At 50.0% G+C, this 20,559-nt stretch overlaps 1 protein-coding gene across 1 annotated transcript; it reads right to left on the reverse strand.

Moving 5' to 3' along the window:
* Positions 1 to 251: 251 nt before the first annotated feature.
* FFAR4 (free fatty acid receptor 4) lies at positions 252 to 19,181 on the reverse strand. The gene is made up of 3 exons (XM_070432687.1): positions 18,590 to 19,181; positions 11,321 to 11,449; positions 252 to 1,852 (listed from the first exon to the last, which is right to left on the reverse strand). The coding sequence occupies exons 1-3, from the start codon at positions 19,154 to 19,156 to the stop codon at positions 1,463 to 1,465; spliced, it is 1,086 nt and encodes a 361-aa protein (XP_070288788.1). The 5' UTR covers positions 19,157 to 19,181; the 3' UTR covers positions 252 to 1,462.
* Positions 19,182 to 20,559: the final 1,378 nt, after the last annotated feature.

Raw genomic sequence — 20,559 nt, forward strand, 5'->3', positions numbered from 1 at the left:
TGTGTCAGGTGGGGAAGGACACCTCTTGCCCCTGTGTGCAGAGATCTCTGCCTGGGTGCTGGTCTATCAAGGGCCCCTGGGAGGCTTGTGGGTCTCCCACCCCAGTGTGCTTGTCCTCCCATCAAGGAAGGAGGAAACAGGTGACCATGTATGGGAAAGGCCTACCTGTCATCACACACAGCAGCAGATTGTCAGAGCCAGGCCCTTCAGCCTCAGTTTGACAACCCAGAGACCCATAAGATAGCCACACATCACTTCAAAATAGTTTTAATTCATCAAATCTATTAGCTAAAGATGAACAGAAAATCCCTGTCCTCTTGTCCTCGAGCACCGTAAGTCCTACTTCAGAAGAAGCTATTCAAGAAACTCCACAAGCAATGGAACTACTGCTGCTGATGTACTTGACAACAAAGCCGTGTTGAGCACCTACTATGTACCAGGCCCCAAGCTACTGCGCATTCCAGGCGCAGGCCCAACTTCCATGTGATGGCATGTCCCATGGTTCTGTTTGGCTCTGGTTTCTTCTTTCCCTTCTCTCCCAGGGATAATTCCTAAAACCTTCGGCCTGTAAACACGATCTGATGACTCGCCACATTGCATCTTCAGGCCCACACTCCACAACCTTGCATCCAACGACCTACTCTCCATTTGGATCTCACTGGATTTCACACTTACACAAGCCTTAGATAAAATTCTGGGCTCTCCCACCCCCAGGCTTCCCCCCTTGATGTTGGTTGGCCCACTATCCAACCAGTGTCAGGCTACAAATCTAGAAGTCACCCTTGCATCCTCTCTTTCCCTCACATTGTACATCCCGTCCATCAATAAATCGTGCTTGCTCCATCTTCCCAAAGTATGTCCTACGATGATTCTGCGCCGTCCCCTCCCCCCGCGCTCCCCGGCCTCGAAATATTGGTGTTATCCTATATCTGATTTCATGACACTGAATCTCCTAAAGGGGTCCATAACATTTCTTATAAATAAATTAAAAGATCACCTTTGGTTGTTCATGGGAAATTCCTCAAGCATTATCGACATTAATGAATGATCCCGAGGCCTTCCGAGTCCAGGGAAGGGACCTAGAGCGGCTGTGGCCCTTCAGAGAAATCTGAGTCCGGGACCAGTGGCAAGATTCACTTCAGAAGCCAGCAAGGTGTGGCTTTATATGCAGGAGATGTGATTGTTGAACAGGTATAAATAAAAATTTATTACATTCAATCATACGACAAACACACTGAAAAAGTTCATATTTCAAGAAACCCATAACAAATCCTTTTATAAAGGATACAATGCTTTCGCTGAAGGATCACCCCTTAATTTACTGGTGCCCTGAACGTATTTGCATAGGTTACATCTTCCTAAAGCAGGGCACCCTGGTGTGAGGGTCCTGGAGATGCACTCCCTTTGAAGACACACCAGTGGCTCACCAGAGTGACCTACTCTGCCTCTAGAGAGAAATTAATTATGTGGAAATGATAGACAGGTCATTTCTCCTGAGAGATGTGTCTGTAAACATGGCTCCCTTGTCTGGGAAGAAGATGCCCCGGAAAATTTTCCTCCATTCGTTCCTGAACAGGGACATGTTGTAGAGGATGGGGTTCAGGGCCGCGTTGGCGAACGTGAAGGCCACCACCCAGAAGAAGAGTGACGGCCAGATGACCAGGTCCTGCTTGAAGTTCTGGATCAGGATGAGCAGGATGGTGATGATGATGGGGCTCCACATGATGAAGAAGGAGATCATGAGCAGGAAGAGGGTGCGGAATAGACGGAAGTCCTGCTGCGACACGCGGATCTGGTGGCTCTCCGAGTACGCCAGGCTCACCGTCAGCCTCCGGCGCGACGCCTTGGTGATCTGCGGGGACACAAGCAGCGGAGCCACAGTCACCGCAGGTGACAGCAGGGAGATCTGGGTCACGAGGAGCACAGGGCGCCAGAGTTGGAATCTGCTGCCCCTGCTGCACTGGAACTATTTTGTGCGGAGAGCGCACCCTTAGGAGAGGTTGGTCCTCCCTTAGGAGAGGTTGGTCCACCCTTAGGAGAGGTTGGTCCACCCTGAGGTGAGGTTGGTCCACCCTTAGGTGCGTTGAAGAAATGGGGTGCCTGGGTGGCCCCCTGAGAAAAAAGGCAGGAAATCATCCACTTGTAGATAGAGTGGACGAGGGGAAGTGAAAGGCCTGCATTGGATGGAGTAGAAGAGGGAGGTGAGAACAGAAGCACAGGGCTTTGGGCTGGGTGTGTCCTTCCCCCAGATGTATTTGTTAAAACCTAACCTCCAAGGTGATGCTACCAGGAGGTGGGGCCTTTGCGAGGTGATTAGGTCATAGGGAGGAAGCCCTGCTGAGTGGGATTAGTGCCCTTAAGGAAGAGATGAAGGGCCCTAGCCGGTTTGGCTCCGTGGATAGAGCATCTGCCTGCAGACTGATGAGTCCCAGGTTCAATTCTGGTCAAGGGCACATGCCAGAGTTGTGGGCTCGATCCCCAGTAGGGGGCGTGCAGGAGGCAGCTGATCAATGATTCTCATCATTGATGTTTCTATCTCCCCCTTCCTCTCTGAAATCAATAAAAAAATAAAATAAAATAAAGAATCAATTCTCCTCTTCTGATAAACTGAGAGCACTCCTTAGAAATATTCTACTGAGAGAGAGAGAGAGAGAGAGAGAGAGAGAGAGAGAGAGAGAGATATGAAGGGATTAATCTTCATTCATTGGCAGTTATAGAATAGTCATGGGGATGTAGTCAATACAGTGTTATTGTAATAACCATGGAGGTGCCAGGTGGGTGGAAGATTATCTGAGGGATCATTAGGTAAGTCATATAAATATCTAACCACTATGCTGCACACCTGAAAAATTAATTAATAATATCAACTGTAATTTAAAATATTTTGAATTAAAACATTAGAAAAGAGGCCCGAGAGCGCTCCCTGGACACTGCTGCTGTGGGAAGACACGGTGCGAGGTGGGCAGTCTGCAGCCTGAGGGAGGCTCTCACCAGGACCCCATGCTGGCGCCCTGATTTCCCACTTCCAGGCTCCAGAGCGGTGAGAAATCAATTTCTATTGTTTATAAGCCACGCAGTCTGCGGTATTTTATGATGACAGTCCAAAGAGACTGAGACACACAACTTCCCTATTGTCTCTTTTTTTGAAAGAGCTAAGTATTGTTTGCACAAAAGCAACATGTGCTGAAGATACAAACTTAAACAGGACGATGCCGAAGGAGTCTGGGGTGGGGCTGAGCTTCGGCGTTTCTCATGAGCTCCTGTGCAGCTGCTGCTGCTGCTGCTGCTGCTGGTCCGAGGGCCACACTTTGAGTAGTGAAGTGTGTCTCCCAGGCCCGGGGTGGTGGGCAGGCTCGGGGTGGGGGGTTGGGGGCGGAGAAGTCTGGCCTCCCTGGTGGCTGGGAAGAGTACAGTGCTCAGGTGCAGGCCGCCCTGGAGATACATACAGCACCCTGCCTTGATGCCTAATTCCAATTGTCCTTTAAGCACAGCCAGAGGGCAGAAGGCCCGCTGTCCCCTATCACTTGCTCAGCTTTAATGGTACCCAGAGTTTTGGGGGTGAGAGGGACAAAGGTTTGTGATGGTGAACAGGGGACAAACTGGCGCATAGCTAGCACAGGATGCGATGGGGCACTGTATATGTTAGCTTGACATGCTTTGTTCCAGCCTGTGACCTCTGTCCTCAAGGAAGGGATCAAATTTAGAACGTGTTGGTCACATGCATGGTCCTTGCTAACTCCCATTTGCTTAGTCTGGCCCTGTGTCCTGCTGTAGCCACACAGTGGGTGCTTACATGACTGGAGACCTTAACGGCCACAAATCTCATTAGCAGGTCTGCCTAGGCCCATTCCACTAAGATTCTGGAATCTCAAGAGGGGAAGCAATTTGAAAGCAATTAGCGTAATTCACAGTTTGGGCAAGTTTAACTAAAAGGTCACAATGGCTTAAAATAGTCTCCTTAGAATACCTGTTACTAGCTCATTAAAGAGTAGCTGTGTATTTTATGATTAAATGCAATTGCTTGTGGCTTCTGTGCAGTAGCTTAGGTCCACCTCTTGGTGACGGAGACCAGGGCAGCAGATGCTGAGTGAACAGAGCACTCTCTTCCCCACCCACATCCCAACCTCAAGAACAGTGGGAATCAGGCTCGCTGGGCCTCGGGGGGGCTCCCTGTGTGCCAGGCACTGTACTGTGCATTTATATTTATAAATTGTCGAGTTTCATCTTTACACCTGCTCTGTAGATTGGTACTATCATTATTTCAGCGGCAGAGATGAGGATAATGAACCCCAGGCAATTCGAGTAACTTGTTGAGGGTTACTCCACTGTGGATACCCGGTCAAAGTTCCCATCTGTGCAAACCCAGCTTAGTTGAGATAAAGACGAGCCACATCATAAAAGGCTCCAAAGGGGCTGCCATCCTCTTCAGCCCTCCCCGCCTCTGCCTGTTCCGCAGGGTGGGGCTGCTCAGGAGACATAACCCACCATCTCAGGCTCGCATGCCTGAGGTCACATTGGCACACCCAGGTCTGGAAGCTGCTGCGTAGAGTCAAGTTAGAATGTGTGTGCAGGTAAAAGCTGCTTACGCTGAGACTACCTGGGCCAACAGACCTAGGAGAGTAACCGCTGGGCAGGTTGGCAGGTGGGAGGGCTGCAGGGGAAATGCCACCACCTCTGAGTAGGGGTGTCACTCTAGTCCTAAGTGCAGCCTGGTGGACACATAAGGAATGATTCAAAAGCCGCCTCATTGCTCGTGCTGCCCACATTGCCTGCCAAGAAGGATGAAGTCCCTGGTACTTTGTCTTAGACATTTTTTGGAATGAATGGTGGTGATGAAGGTTCATCTTTATTGAGCACTTATGTGCCAGGCCCTGAACCTATCACTTGGTTTATCTCTTTAAATTCTCCCAGCAGTTCTGTGACATATGTACTTTGAGGATCCCCATTTTACAGATGAGGAAACTAAGGCTAAACAGGTTAAACAACTTACCCAACAGCACCCAGCACTTGCAGAGCTGGGCTTCAAACCCAGCCCATGCCCTTAAACTAGTTCCTTCCCGCTCTCTACTGTCTCCATCAGTGGAAAGCCTCTGCCCAGCCTGTAACTCCAAGCTCCAACGCCAGGAGCTCTGAGAAGGAAGGCTTCCCGGTTCATCTGCTCGGCACCAGCGGTGCTTTGTTTCAGGCAGTCACATGGCACCTGCCACATACACTGAGTGACAGATGCTGGAGCGTCATTCTTGCCTCTGAACCCCAGCTCCCTGGGTGCCGGGCTGCCCTGTGGCTTCTGTGCCTGACAATGACTGTGAGCAGACAGACAGACAAATTGGACTGACTCATGGGCAAGTAGCTACGTGGTTGCCTCTTTTTTTAGAACTGACTGCTGCTACTATTTCCTTCTGGGCAGTTTCTGCAACTTCTGGGGAGTGAGGAGGAAAATGGGCCCATTATAATGAAACGTGGCTCCTCCTCTTCTCTCTTCCCCACATTAGATGACAAGACTAGTCAACTGCTACCCAGGGCTTTCAGTGTCCCTGGCATTGGGCAGAATGCTTGATGTGCTTTTAAACTAAAAGCTCAATTCACTTCTGAGGATTAACTTTCATCTTAAAACAAGCCAATGGGGTACGTTCTGTCATTACCCCGTTTAGGAACAAGAGACGAGGCTCTGAGCAGTGAAGTGACTTGCACAAAGCCTGGAGATCAAGTGGGAGTGTGTACCTGAGGGGTATGGGGGGGAGTTCTTCACTGGGCACTGCTGCAGGGAGAGAGGACAGCGCCGGGAATGTGGTCCACAGCCACCTGCATCAGTCACCTGGCACTTGATAAAACGCACCTGGTTGGGCTGCTTTCACACACTCTGCTTCTGTGGGTCTGAGTAAAGCCTAGAAATCTACACTTTCATAAGCTCCCCAGATGAGTCTCCCCACTAAAGCATGAGAACTACTGATCTGGGACAACAGACTTGAACTTTCTCCCAGACCTTTGAGGAGTCACTTTTAAAATATATATATATATATATATATATATATATATATATATATATATATATATTTTTATTGATTTCAGAGAGGAAAAGAGAGAGAGAGAAACATCAATGCTGAGAGAAAATCATTGATTGGCTGTCTCCTGCACCACCCCCGTTGGGGATCAAGCCTGAAACCTGAGCATGTGCCCTGACCAGAAATCGAACCGTGACCTCCTGGTTCATAGGTCAATGCTCAACCACTGAGCCACACCGGCAGGGCTTGAGGAGTCACTTGATAAATTGTTTGAGACTCGCCGCCTTCATCTGAAGGCTGTGAGGGACCCTTCTCTCCACCTCAGACCCTTAGCCACTCCCCCAGACCATGGTTGCTGACAGGTGGGTGCAGGGAGAGGTTGCTCCCCACCGACATGGCTCAGGTCCCTGAGCGCTGGGTCTCTTTGGGGGCTGCTTGGTCAATCAGCAATTTCCTAATTAGAATCATCAGACAATAGCCTCCATCCTTCCAGAAGGCCCATCTCCCTTTCCATAGCAAACAGGCCTCAGAGCTGGGGAATGAGGGTCATGCGTGTTCACTTCCCAGCACCTTCACGTTCAGCTGAAACGTTTTGTTTCTCAGGCAAGCTCTGAGATAGAAAAGCGTTTTCCAGCTTTAAGCCACAGACTCACTCCCACGCAATGAACATTTATTGAGCCCCTTCTATGTGCCAAGCACTCTTATAGGTGCTGGATATATAGCAAAAAGCAAGGGCACCCTGCCTACCCTGCACTTCCACGTTAGTGTGTAGTAGGGAATGGGGAGGAGGAACAAGAAACATACAAACAAAGGGTAGAAGCATCTCACCTTGCCATGGCAATGGTTGCTGGGTGACAATATAAACCAAGCCCCAACAGCTAACATGGACAGCCTGATCGAACGTACTTGGGAGTGGCTGGGAGACTATTTCCCTGGGAAACTGTTGACTGGAAAAAGCCACTGAAGATGTATAGCCTGGCTGAGTCATGAGTGAAAAGGAAGCAGGGCAGGCAGAAGGGCAGATAAGACGGGAAGAGCCCAGGTGACGTCTGCTCTCAATCCTGACCAGGGCAGAACCAGCAATGAGGGTGGGGCCTTTAGAGCAGTTTCCCAAAGGAGACGCGTGGAGCACCAGCCCAGAGAGATGCTCTGTGGGGAATAGAGTCCTGCTGTCAGGTTCAGCCATGCTGCCTACTCTGACCCTGTGCTGTTGGTTCCCAAAGTACATTCACATAGTAAAGACTCTGAGAAGTCCTGCAGCCAAGAAATCCACGTAACTTTGATTAGCGTAGCATTTCCCAAACTCTTTTGATCATGGAACCCTTCCTAATATCTAACATCCCATGGAGTTCTAGAGAGTGCATTAGGGGGAACCCTGCTTTAGAGGAATAAAAGATCAGGGTGATCTGTAAGGGGCACTTCTCAGGCCTAGAGATGGAACCTGAGTTACAGTCAGTAGTGACAGGTGAAAGGTAGGGCTGGCGAGAGAGGGGTACGTGGTGTAGCTTTGTGTCCCATGGCTTCACGTGATTTGCTAATTGTGTCTCTATGAATGTGGCTAATTAACACTGACATTCAATTGCTTTTACAGAGTTATACTCTTGACAGAAAAACTCAGCAGAAGAGCTGATTCGGTGTCTCTGCGTATGGATGTCTTCAGAGGTATCCTGCCCAGACCCTCCATCCACTGGCGGCAACCCACCTGCTTCCAAGTTACCAGCCTGGCAAACCCACAGGTGCACAGTGAGGACACATGTTATAGTCCTCCCGGAAAATGGGCAACAGTTTTGCTAGTAAGCGAGAAGTAATTTTTTAAAAGTCTTATATTTGCATTAACATTGTGATTTTCAAAACATTATCATTATCTGCTCTCATTTTGTTGTGCTAAACAATCCACTGGGGCCCATTTAGCTCCAGAGAAAAGGGAGTGACTTGCCTAAGGTCACACAGAAATAAGGCTTGGACTAGCACCCGGGTCTTCAGACTCTGCAACCAGTGATTTTCCCACTGCCCAGGAGGAGAAGGTCCTGTTGGCCCTGTCAGTGCTTAACTCACTCAGTGAGTGTTTATCGAGCACTAACAATGGATGAGCCAGGCCCCTGTTCTAAGCATGGGGCTATAACAGCAAACAAAGGCTGCCCTCATGCAGTATGGAGGTTCCTCAAAAAATTGGAAATGGAACTCCCATTTGACCCTGTGATCCCACTTCTAGGAATATATCCCAAGAAACCAGAAACACCAATCAGAAAGGATATATGTACCCAGATGTTCATAGCAGCACAATTCACCATAGCTAAGATCTGGAAGCAGCCTAAGTGCCCATCAGTAGATGAATGGATTAGAAAACTGTGGTACATCTACACGATGGAATACTATGCTGCTGTTAAAAAGAAGGAACTCCTACCATTTGCAACAGCATGGATGGAACTGGAGAGCATTATGCTAAGTGAAACAAGCCAGTCAATGAAGGAAAAACACCACATGATCTCACTCTTTCATGGATAATTAAGACCATTACAAACTTTTGAATAATAATAAATACAGTGGCAGAGCTGCCTCAAACTGATTGTCAAACTGCAGTGGGAAGGCCAGGGAGGGTTGGGGGACAGGAGGGAGGGGAGTAAGAGATCAACCGAAGGACTTGTATGCACCCATATAACCATAACTAATGGACATAAGACACTGGGGGGTAAGGGAGGGCAGGGGCTTGTCAAGGGCGGGGGGTGGGGGGGGGGAAGGACACTTATGTAATACCCTTTGTAATACTTTAAGCGAAAAAAAAAAAAAAAAAGGCTGCCCTCATGGAGCTTGCATTCCAATGGGAAAGACAGATGACATATAAATGGAATATGACTTTGGTTGTAAGTGCTTTGAGAAGAAGTAAATAAAGAGAATTGGAGAACGATGGGGAGTCTCTGTGGGAGACAGCCTTTTGAATGGAGACCTAACTGAAGGGGAGGAATGGCCCACGCAGGAATTTGGGGATGAGAGATCTAGGAGCGAAGATGGCAGATGCAATGGCTCTGAAGCAGCAATGTGCTGGCACATGGGAAGAATAGCCCCAAAGCCAACATGGACACAACAGAGGGGAGAAGATGAGGTGAGAGGGGCAGGCAGGGGCCAGATCACATAGAACCTTAAGGAGGTGTCTCCTATCCAATTCATCAGTTTTCAGAGACTCTGCATATAAACCCAAGGCCAGCCTTCAGTCCTTCCTATCACAGACCCCAGGACAGCTCCTGGATGAAACAGAATACCTATCACGACTCACAGTTGTGAAATGGTGCCCTGAGTGATGGGGCAAAGATATAATTAGATCCCCTCACTTTCTTTACACATCCCCCAACTCATCAGGGCTCCTGGGGTCTCCTAGAATGTTCCAGGTGGGCCCTTGCCTGAGAAAACAATGAAGGAATGAAGGGGTGAGTAGGAAACCTTTTCTTAGAATAAGTCAGTCCTCCCTCTTGGCAGCTGAGAAGTAGGAGACATGAGTGAAAGGAGAAGACCAGAGTCCTCTTGGCTTCTAAGGAACTCTTGAGCCAGGCGACCTTGCATTTTGATACAGCTGCTTATGAGCTATGTGGCCTCGGGCAAGTTACTTAACCTCTCTGTACCTTGGTTTCCTCATCTGTCATTCTTAGCAGTATTGAATGAGTTAGTTCCTAACACACTATAAACACTACATAAATATTTGTTAAATAACTTTTAAAAATAATTTAAAATTATTTCTACATCTCTATACATTTTACATTTCTTTTCCTTTTCCCCTCACTTCTTTTAACATAACAGTAACAGCAACCACTTACCACATAGCACTTACAGATGCTAGGCGCTGTAGCAGGCACCTTACAGACCTTAACTCTAGGCCTGAACTGACCTCATGCCCTTGAAAAGCCCAGAAGGGGTCACTTGAAGGAGGGTCAGAAGTCCACTGATGCGGGGGAGCCTAGGGGATACCACGGGACCCAGGATTAGCAGACTCGGATGGAGGTGCGGCTGGCTTTGGGTTTTGAGCATCTAAACGGGTGACAGATATCAGCTACAAAGAAAGAGCCATAAAAGTGGCCAGACAGGCCGAAACCGGTTTGGCTCAGTGGATAGAGCGTCGGCCTGCGGACTGAAGGGTCCCGGGTTCGATTCCGGTCAAGGCATGTACCTGGTTGCGGGCACATCCCCAGTAGGAGATGTGCAGGAGGCAGCTGATCGATGTTTCTCTCTCATCGATGTTTCTAACTCTCTATCTCTCTCTCTTCCTCTCTGTAAAAAATCAATAAAATATATTTTTTAAAAAGTGGCCAGACAGCAAGCAGGACCTACAGGGCCCCACTTCAATATCCCTGTATGCCAGTTGACCCATAATATGCTGTAAAACCAAGATCTGACAACTGTAAACCTCTGAGATGACTCAAAGGCTTTGCAGTAAACCTCAAACAGGCACTAACACACATACACATAATTGGCCTGGGCCAGCACATACATGTAAACAGGCTGGCAGGTCTTTTTACATCCCTACATGCTTGCTCCAAAGGCAGAGGCCATGGCCTGTGTCAGCGGCTTTGGAAAGGCACATTTCCGGGGCTGGGGGCTAGGGCAGCGGGTGGAAGGAGAGTGGTGGGAGCTGGGGAAGGTGCTGTCTGTCGTGCTGTTTCTGGAAGCTGCTCCGGGAGTGGGGTCAGTTTGCGAGCTGGGTGTGTATGCTGGGTGTGCTTTTCTGTATGTAGATTATGCGTCAATAAAACATTTTAAAAGCGTGTGTTCTCTCACTACATTGCTGTGTGTGGTAGGGAAACAAGGACACAGTCCTAAAGCCCATAAAACAAATTATGTCACAGCTGTATGACAGAAGATCATCAAGCCGTTAAAAATAATGAGGCAGAGATAAAGGATCTGATATGGGAAGATGTTATGATAGAGTGTTAAGCGAAAAAAGAAAGTTAAGAAACAGATAGTAGTATCTCAAATCTGAAAAATAGTTGATATTTGATCATCTTATATGGTTTATCACATACATAGAATAAAACTATGTCTATATGTAAATAACTTGGAAAAACATACAATGAATTCACAACCGGGGTAGCATAGATTTTTAGTTTGTATGTTACACATTTCCATATTTCTTTAATTTTTTGTAATAAACTTATATTTAGTGATTAGTGACAAATAATAACCATCATAAAGGTATAACTTTTCTTTTTGCAGGAGGCATAGATCTCAGCAGTGAGCCAGAATTGGTAACTTCTGGCTAAGGTAACTTCTAACCCAGAAATGCTAAGACGCCACCTGAGTGAAGGTCAGCTGCGGTCCGGAAGCACACGTACCTGTAAAATTTTGGAGTAGCTGATCACAATGAGCAGTCCTGGCACCAAGAAGTTCAGAGTGACGAAGGACACATCCCAGGAGATTTCTCCGGCAATGCTGGGCCAAACCAGTGTGCAAATCAGAATTTCCTAGTCACAAGAAGGAAGAGAAGGCCATTTAAATGCTGGCTTCTTATTTGCCTTAAGCTCATTCCAGTTGGGGGTTTACCTGGCACTGTAACACTGTTGTGTTAGTTACACTACCACACAACTGACAAGAAATCCCAGAATCCCTTCCACGGCCCACACAACCCCACTTACAAATCATTTGCCTCTGACCTCACAATAACTATAATTATTATTCCCGTTCTCCAGGGGAGGCAACCGGGCCTCAGGGTCACAGGCTGGTAAGAGCCAGAGTTAGTTCCCAGGCATGACTCCAAGCCCAGTGCTCAAGGCAACAGGGTCCACATTAAGGCATAGGGTTCATTTAAAGGCTGTGCAAATGTCTCCAAGTGTCATCTGCATCAGAGAAGGGCATGGCTGACACCAGGGCAATGTTGGTGCCCAGACTCGGGAGTTCTGTCCCGGCGGGCCTCTCCCCAGAGGAGCAGACGGCAGCCCCAGAGCAAGACGCAAGCACAGTGGTGACCACTGGAATGTGGCTAAAGAACCTGCAGGTGTGACCGTGCTGCTGCCACTGTGTTGTGTTGAATTCAAATATGTGGCATTAATACAGACCCCCAAACAGCGGGGACATTACTGAATAGTTAAGAGATGCTGCAACAGTGTCCTCTGATGAATAAGTAGGCCAATGAAGAGTCCTATCTATCTATCTATCTATCTATCATCTATCCATCCCTCCTCCCAAACACAAATATCCTGTGCCTGCTTCACTATAGGAACAAAACTGTTCAGGAAACAAGTTGCTCTTCCAAACACATGACATAGGTTTTGAAGAGTACATTTGTGTAAAAGGACCGTAGTATATATTTCTGATGGACAAGGCATCTTAACCACTGTCCAGAAGAAATAGTATCATCCATAGCACCATTCATTCATTCATTCATTCATTCAATATTTACTAAATGCTATACTAGGCAAAGGCAAAGTTTTTATCATTTCTCAACATGTATCATAATTAGGTGGTCAAGCTCAAAATACTGTCAAATAGTCCCTTCTTCTCCTAGTCAGTATCAACAAAGCACTTAGTCCGCACCAGGTAACACTTTACATACATTATCTCATTGGGTGTTCACAACAACCTTACGGAGATGTATTACTAAGATTTTTCGAATTACACAGAGGAGGAAACTAAGGCTTAGAAACATCCTCCTCAAATAATATAACACTAATGTTGTAGTCCTGGTGAATCATATATTTCCCCTCAAGAGCTAAGACCAGCTGTGGTAGACAGTCAGACATGAGCAAAACAAGGACGATGGGCCAGGCACAGAAAGTCACCAGGGCAGAAAGCCACACGTGCCTAACAATTAGCAAAACTGGGAAAACAAGAACCTCACCCCAGGGCATCCTTGGTTAAATGCGGTGTTTAATTTCATTTAAAAAATTAAAAAAGAAAAAATCAGCAAGCACCAGGCCCACAGTCACAGCTCTAACTCGATGTTATAATTGTGTTTCTATGGGAAAGTCTATTTGACGTAAATCGTTTTGATTCTAGGTATTCTCTCCCCGGCTGTGACTCACAGGAGTTTGGCAGCGAATCAAATCTCAAAGGTGGGGGCAGGAGTGTTATAATATTCTCTGCGTGTTTGAAATGGTTCCTGATTTTAAAAAGGAAATTTGAAAACCCAAAGTGCTAGGCCTGCGTTGTTACTGAGCTACAGAAGTAAAGCTGGCTGAGTCAACAAGTGTCCTTTAATTCGTTTGTTCAACCACTTATTGACCCAAGCCACGGTGGCTGAGCCACGGTGAGGCCACAGTGAGCGTGGGCTTGATCTCTGCAGTCAGGGAGGGAGAGGCCCTCGGAAACTTCAATGCAGGGCATTGAGCTGGAAGCGCCCAGCAATCTACAGGTGACAGGAGAGTGGAGTCACCGGGCAAAGCTGCATCCTGGACGTTTGTGTCAGCTGTGTCTGAAAGGATGGGGTTTCCGGAGAATGGAGGAGCTGGAGCTCAGTGTCAGGACCAGAAGGGATGAAGGCAGGAGACTAGGCACATGTGGTTACATGTGACTTGCATCCTCCCCAGCCCAACCTCCACCCCTCCCTAACACACTCGTTCATTTCCATGGCTTCTTTTTGCAGATGCTGCTGAAATCTAGTCCTTTCAGCCAGTCTTCTTCTGAACCCCAGACTCACCCCACTACCCCGAGGGCATCTCTGCAGGATGCCTCACAGGCACGTCAAGCCTCCCACCTCCCACTCCCAAAAGCTTCCACCTCCTGGAGTCACTGACTCCGCATGGAGCTGCCATTCCCCAAGCTGCCAGGAACCTGAGTACTAGCCTTCTGCCTTCCGCCTCCCTGCTCAGAGGGAACCTCGGAGTTCCACCTCGCAGCTATCCGACCCACCCACAGATCTCATTCTAACTGGCCACCCCTCCCAGACCAGGCCATCTCTCCCCGAAGGGGTGTACCTGGCCCTTCTCCAGCTGGCCCCTGCCAACCTTCCTGGCACAATCTCTTGCTGACTATGGGCTATTTCCTGTGCCTGCAATGTTCCATCCTTGTCTGGCTACCTGCCTCTCATCTTCACACTCCGCTGGGTATCACTCTTGCCCCTGTGGATAGGGACATCTTTCCACAGGCCCTGCTCAAACCCTGCCTTCTCCCCACACTGGTTGACCTACAGGCAAATGCCACCTGATTCCAGCTGTTTCCTATCAGCTTCTGTAATGATTCTTCTGATAGTTTTTTTTTAAGTATTTTAAAATTGATTTTGAGAGAGAGATCAATTTGTTGTTCCGCTTATCTATGCATTCATTGGTTGATTTTTGTATGTGCCCTGACTGAAGATTGAACCTGCAACCATGGCATATAGGACAATGCTTCAACCAACTAAGCTACTTGGCTAGGGCTCTAAAGACTCTTCTGGAACACCCTGAGGATCACTTCTTAAATCATCCTTCCTGTCCCACCTCTTCAAACAGAAAATGTAAGACTTCAAGGTCATTTTAAGGAACTTCAAATCCTACTTGCACATCTCCTCTCCTATCAGCTTCCCAACAGAAAAGTCAGAAAATAACAATGCAAACGATAGACTTACTGTCTTTTATCTTAAAAGCATCCTCTAATGTTAACAAAGGCAAGCAAACTGTTTCCTGAGCCAAACCCACACTCAGTAGAGACACGATGGCATTATTGGCCTCGTACTAAATCCGGGCAGGGTGGGCAGTGGGACCAAGGCTGCTAAGGAAGTATGAACTCATGAAAATGACACCAGGAGGAACAGATTGACCCTGGCTAAATTCCAGTTCCATCTCTTACCTGCTTTATGACTTTAGGCATTTCTTCCTCCAGGAAATAAACACAAGAACACCTACTCATGGGACTGAATTCTGCCAGGGCCTGGGACCATCTGCATGCTCAAAAAATGCACTTCCTTGAAGAGGGCTGAAAGTGTCTTGGGCATGAAACCCAGGGTGAGGGCAGGGGGAGGGGTGCTCAGCAAATGTTTGAAGAATAAATGGGCCGCACATTCTGGCCAGGGTGGACAGTCCTCCCCAGCTGCCAGTGAGGGTCATCGCGCCACCGGGGCCACGGCATACACGGGCAGGAATGCCGTTGGTACAGGCTGAGCTGGCCTGGCTGAAATGTCTAAGTTACTAGGATGTGTCCACCCTCTTAAAATGGCAGTCTATTATTTTACAGCAATCAGAAGAATTACACTGTTTAGAGACTGTTTAAAATATTTCTAACCACAGATAAGGAAACTAAGAATAGCTGGTAATTTTTGAGCGCTTAACCGTGTCTGTGCCAGATGTTGGCCCACTTACTGAATATCAGTTCCCATGACAATCCTAAAAAGTGAGAATCTGTTATCAGGCCCATTTTGCAAATGAGGAAGCTGAGGTATAGAGGTCAGGACCACTCGCTTGCCCCTGTCACACAGCTCCTAAATGGCAGAGATAGGATTCAAATTCACAACATCTGACTCCAAAGCCCACATTTGTCACACCAAATTGTGCAGCATTTTCTGAAATGTCCATTATTTCATGCTCCCTTCAGGGAAGTCACCCTGAACTGCTGGGTTACCCTTGACTGCTGGGCACCCACTGCCCAGATGGACAAAGGGAATCATGTTTCTGATTTGGTGGGGCTGGGGGTCAGGGGTCCAGGTAAGCAGAAAGCGCCCCTGGCCAGTGCTCCTTGAGGGCAGAGCGCCAGCTTGTGCTCAGGGTCAGTTAGTTCATTCTCTGCGCCTGTGGTTTGGGTAGGAAATGTTCCCCATCCACAACCTCCATATTTCATGTCCAAGTGGGAGGCGGCAGGCCAAACCTACAGCCAGGAATGGGCAGTAGGGGACTGAGAAAACAAGCCTTTGCTGATTTTAATATGAGACTTAGTTCAGTCTAGACCAGATCCTTCTCTGTCTCTCTTTTTTTAATGGCCACACTCCCTTTTGTCCCCCCATTTCTCATTCTTTTTAACTTGCTTCTTAAACCACTGGGCCTGTTTGCTCACCTATAAAAAGAGATGTTTCCTGCATGCTCAGGGCACAGCCTTGGAGGAACGAGGGTTTTTTCTGTTTGTTGGCTTACTGGCAGGTGCAAGGATGGGGGGTTGGGGAGGGAGGCATAACACAAAGGGGAAAAGACAAAGAGGATGGAGAGCTGGAAAGGACTGTGGAATTCTCATTACATGCTCCCTCCCCCCACCTCTACTAATTTCCGGGAACAGGGCTCCTGTAGCCAACTCACCTGTCCTCCAATCTCTTGCAGTGCTGTGAGAACCCATTCTTTCCCTGTGGCTTTGCCCAAATCCCTCTCCTAAGGTTCTGAAGACCAAGGAGGTGTTTTCGAATTAAAATCAGAGGGGTCTGTGTGCCCTGCCCAAGGGGAACAGAGGGAAGGCCACCACCACACAGATCTCCATGGGAGCGCCTTGCACGGAATTCTAGTCATTCTGGAAGCGGAATGCAGAGGGCTTTGACCACATCCAGATGCCCCCCCCACCCCCCACCCAGGGGTAAAATACAGAGTGGAAAGATACAGAAGACAACTGCGGTGTCCATATCGGCAAGCAGTTGTAGTCTGGGCTTTTGGCCTAGAGGCGACAAGAGCCTCATTTTTTTATTTGACAGTTAAGTAGGCGTATACCTAAAACAATTGTGAAGAGAGAGGCACAAGATACACATCTAGAAACATAAGATCCCCTTAAGCTCTATCCTTAATTCCCTGATTTGCCATTTGTTTCTGTAAAAAAAAAAAAAAAAAAAAAAAAAAAAATGGGGAGAAATCCCTCAAGTTCTGTTAAAAATACAGAAGCACTAACTCAGTGAGAGAATTACTTAAAAAAAATATCAAAAGACTGATGGTGGAACCCCAGCTCCAAGCTGATCCAATTGGCCTGGGGTGAGGCCTGGTCTTCCACTTACTTGAGAGCAACTGTGTGGCCACCTGGATTCTTAGTGTATCTGGGCAGAGGAGGACCAGCTGCCCATGAAGCTAGGGCCCTTGGTCTCCCCATGCCAATGGCACCCACCAGCTCAGCTAATCCCAGCTTTTCTGGCCCCACTTAAAGAGACATGCCACAGGCTCACATATTCTTCCATCAAGTACCACAGGCCTGAGACAGTTCCTTCCTGTTGGTCACAAAACAAACCAAACAAGCAAAACCCCCACAATGAATTCCACGCAAGACATCAACTATTAGGAAAGGGACTTTTAGGGTTGTGTTAAAAAGACACTGCTTACACAGGATGCAGACTTCTCCCCCACCCCAGCAAAAGGCCTGGGTGACAGACAGGTCAGGGGAACCCCCAGAGAAGCCCAACTGTGTCCAGGCTCAGGAAGAGACACCCAGGGAGGCATTGGTCCAAGGCTCAAAGCCTTCTCCTCACACACCCTCCCCTCCCCAACCCAGCCTCCCTGCCTTCCCACCCCTCTGGCCACTGCATGCGCCTCTCTTTGGGGCTGTGGTTTGTGTCAGGCTGGCTAGGGTGCCCTCCCTCCCTCCTCGGGCCAGGGCTGAGCTTTCGTGGGAAGCGACCTCTGGAGGAAGAAGGAGGGGGAAGAACCCAGCCGCAGCAGCCTGGGGAGGCTGAGCCGCCTTTTGGTAAGGCGCACAGGCCTGAGTCCTTCCCCTGCCCGGCCTCGCAAGGCGCAGGAAGACTCACACACAGGGGACGGCAGCCGGAACCGCCGGCCACTGTCCTCCCCAGCCCGCGCTCAAGTCCAGGGTCCCAGAGTGAATCGCGGCTCGCATACCCCGCGGGGCCCCGCAGGCTAGCGACGCAAACAGACCCGCGCCCGCGATTCTGGAGCGCGGACTGGAGCGGACAGAGCCAATGAAATGAGCGGTCCGCAGAACTGTTTTTAGATAGTGGACCCACCCCACCCCCACGATCCCCATGACAACTGGGGGTCGTGGCGCCCCAATAAAGCTCATGGGCCCAGCCTCTGGGACCTGCGGGACATTCTGGGCGCCCACGATATTCTGAAACCACCCATCACCCGGGGTTCCCAGGGTAAGCTCCCGCGGGCTAGTCTCATCCTTCCGTCCTGCAATTGGAAAAACTGAGGCTCCGGGAGGAGAAACCACAACCCGCCCCCTAGAGGCCGTATTGGTTCTGGGGTCTCTAGGTCTCTAAGTCCCTTTCTCCCCGGCCCATCCACACGCACCTGCCCACCTCCAAGCAGGGCCCGTGCCCGGCTCGCACGGAACCTGCGGAGCGCGACCCCAGCTCCTCCTCGCGCCGAGGGCAGGTGCCCCAGCAAGCTCGTCCGTGGAGGAGGTGTGATGAGCACTGTCGCGCCCGGCGAGCGAGCAGAATTTAGGAGGATGCGATTAACCACTCCGAATCCCCCACGTTCCGTCTGCTGGCCGTTAAGCCCCCGTTATTTCATTAATTTTGCAATGAACAGTCGGTGCATGTTACAGGCATTTGGGGGGCCCCACTTGCAGCATTTTGGTGGGCGTTTACGGGACCCACATCGCGCGGTTGCAGTGAAATTTAAGGAATAAACTCCATGGCGCCGGGCACGGTGTCGGACACAGTGGTTCAGCGCAGCCAAAGGCCTCTTCTCGCTGCTGTTCACCTTCGTCCCAGGCGACCGTTCCCGTCGGATCCCCGCCCGCCCGCCCGCCCCGACAGCTGCCCGGCTCACCTGCTCGGAGCCCGGAAGCCGCTGTGGGAGGACGTGGAAGAAGACGCAGAGCGGCAGCGCGGCGAGCGCCGAGTAGCCCCAGATGAGCGCGAGCAGCGCCGCCCGAGCCCTCGGGCCGGGGCCCCGCACCCCGCGCTGCAGGCGCACGATGCACACCACGCGCTCCAGGCTGACGGCCGCCAGCGTGAGGATGGTGACGCTGCCGCTCAGGCTCATCACGTAGAGGAGCAGATGGCAGGCGACCGGGCCCAGCATCCAGGCCTCGGTCCAGCGCACGGCCAGCACGAGCGGGATGGCGCTGGTGAAGAGAAGGTCGGCGCAGAAGAGGTTGAGCACCAGGCAGGCGGTGGTGCCTCGGCGCCGTCGGCGCGCCACCAGCACCAAGGCACCCACGTTGCCCAGCAGCGACACCGCAAAGATGAGCGCCAGCACGACGGTCTCCACGGCGCTCAGCACCAGCCGGTGGTCGCCCTTGACTTCGGAGAAGAAGGAGAAGCGTGTTCGGTTGTCCGGCTCCAGGATGCGCGGGGGCCCAGTGCCCGCCGCCAGCGCGCAATCAAGGGACATGCCCGGCGGCCGGCGGCCCGCAGCTGTCTGCGAGCGCGCTCATCTGGGAGGTGACTGCGCGCCAAGGCTGGGAGAGAGGGAGGGCGGCGGTTGTGACACCTCCCCTCTGACCCCCTCCCGACCGAGGAGCGCGGCGCTGGGCGTAGCAGCCGAGCCCGGGCGCACGGGAACGAGGAAGTGCCGGGCTGGGAACACACCGCGGCTGGAACGTCCCGCTGGGCCGGAAGGTGGTCGTCTAGAAAGGGATTTCACGTCCACCGGCAGGTTTGGGAGCGCCCCACGGGCTGAGAAACCCCACCTAGGGAACCCTCAGAACCCCCGAGGCCTCTCCAGCCTCTCCCATACTCCAGTGGCACCTGGTGCGCTGAAGCCTTTCATCCACCGATTTAGCTAAAATTGATCCAGGAGTGTCGGTTGGTCGGTTGGAGCAGGACTTTGGAAGTCATTTCGGCCTGCGCTGTTCAGGCTTCACCAAAGGAGCCGCAGGGGTTTGAGGGGGTAAATTCCAAAGCACCCTGCAATGGATTCAGATTTGGAGGGAAGTGATAGGGGGAGAATTGTTTGTTTTATCATTGCTTAATAACGTGTGACTGAGGGGGGTGTTTCATCTCTCTGTGCCCCAGTTTTTTAATCCACAAAATGGGAAGAATAAGACATCTGATTGGGTAATTATGAGGATCATATAGAGAGATTAACACAGCACTCACCACACAGTAATTGCCTGGGAAGTGTCATCAATTATTAGCTACTGGAATGAAAATGCACGTAAATTTTGCATTCTGAGCAATGGTATAAAATGCCTTCGAGGAAAAAGAGTGACCTTGAATAAACTTGACACCCCAGAAGGACATCCCAGTGCTCTCAGGTGCACACACAGGCTGTGAACGTGCCGCAGGCACCCCAGTTTGACAAGCAAGGAGAAATCAAACCCCCTCAGAGATGAGGAAACTATGGCACAGAAAGCGGTGCCTTGTCCAAGGAGGCCCCTGGTTAGTAATAAAAAGCCGTGTCCCCTCCTCTGCCCCACACATTCCCACCACGCCCATGCCATCTAGTTCTGTTATAGCAAGTCAGGCAGTTAGAGAGTGTAAAGTGCACTTGTGGCCCTAACAGTGCCAACTCCCTCACCACCCACCCCATCACCCCCTCTCCCCTTTGCCACACTGCCAGGCCTCTCCCACTTGCCCTTCTGTCTTGTGAGTGTCTCTGTGTATTTACGAAGGGTCCAGTGTGGCAGTCTCAGTGCTTTCTGAGGGGAGGGGTGCGTTTGTGGGTCTGCTTATTACTGTGTCACATGGGTCTGAGTTGACAGTGTGACCTCTGACCTGAGGGGCAGTTTGCATGTCAGTGGGAGATGTTCCACTTGAAGCTTGACTAACTTCAAGTTGTAAAATAACCAGTTT

This window comes from Myotis yumanensis, unplaced genomic scaffold (assembly GCF_028538775.1).
Source record: "Myotis yumanensis isolate MYYU_CA2020_CCGP unplaced genomic scaffold, mMyoYum1.0.hap1 SCAF_13, whole genome shotgun sequence".
In the NCBI taxonomy this organism is placed as follows: Eukaryota; Metazoa; Chordata; class Mammalia; order Chiroptera; family Vespertilionidae; genus Myotis; species Myotis yumanensis.

Coding starts and splice junctions, on each gene's coding strand:
- FFAR4 (XM_070432687.1), bottom strand. CDS start 19,156: ATGTCCCTTGATTGCGCGCTGGCGGCGGGCACTGGGCCCCCGCGCATC. Junction 11,450..18,589: donor GGCTTCCGGGCTCCGAGCAG/GTGAGCCGGGCA, acceptor TCTTGTGACTAG/GAAATTCTGATTTGCACACT. Junction 1,853..11,320: donor GCTACTCCAAAATTTTACAG/GTACGTGTGCTT, acceptor GTGTCCCCGCAG/ATCACCAAGGCGTCGCGCCG.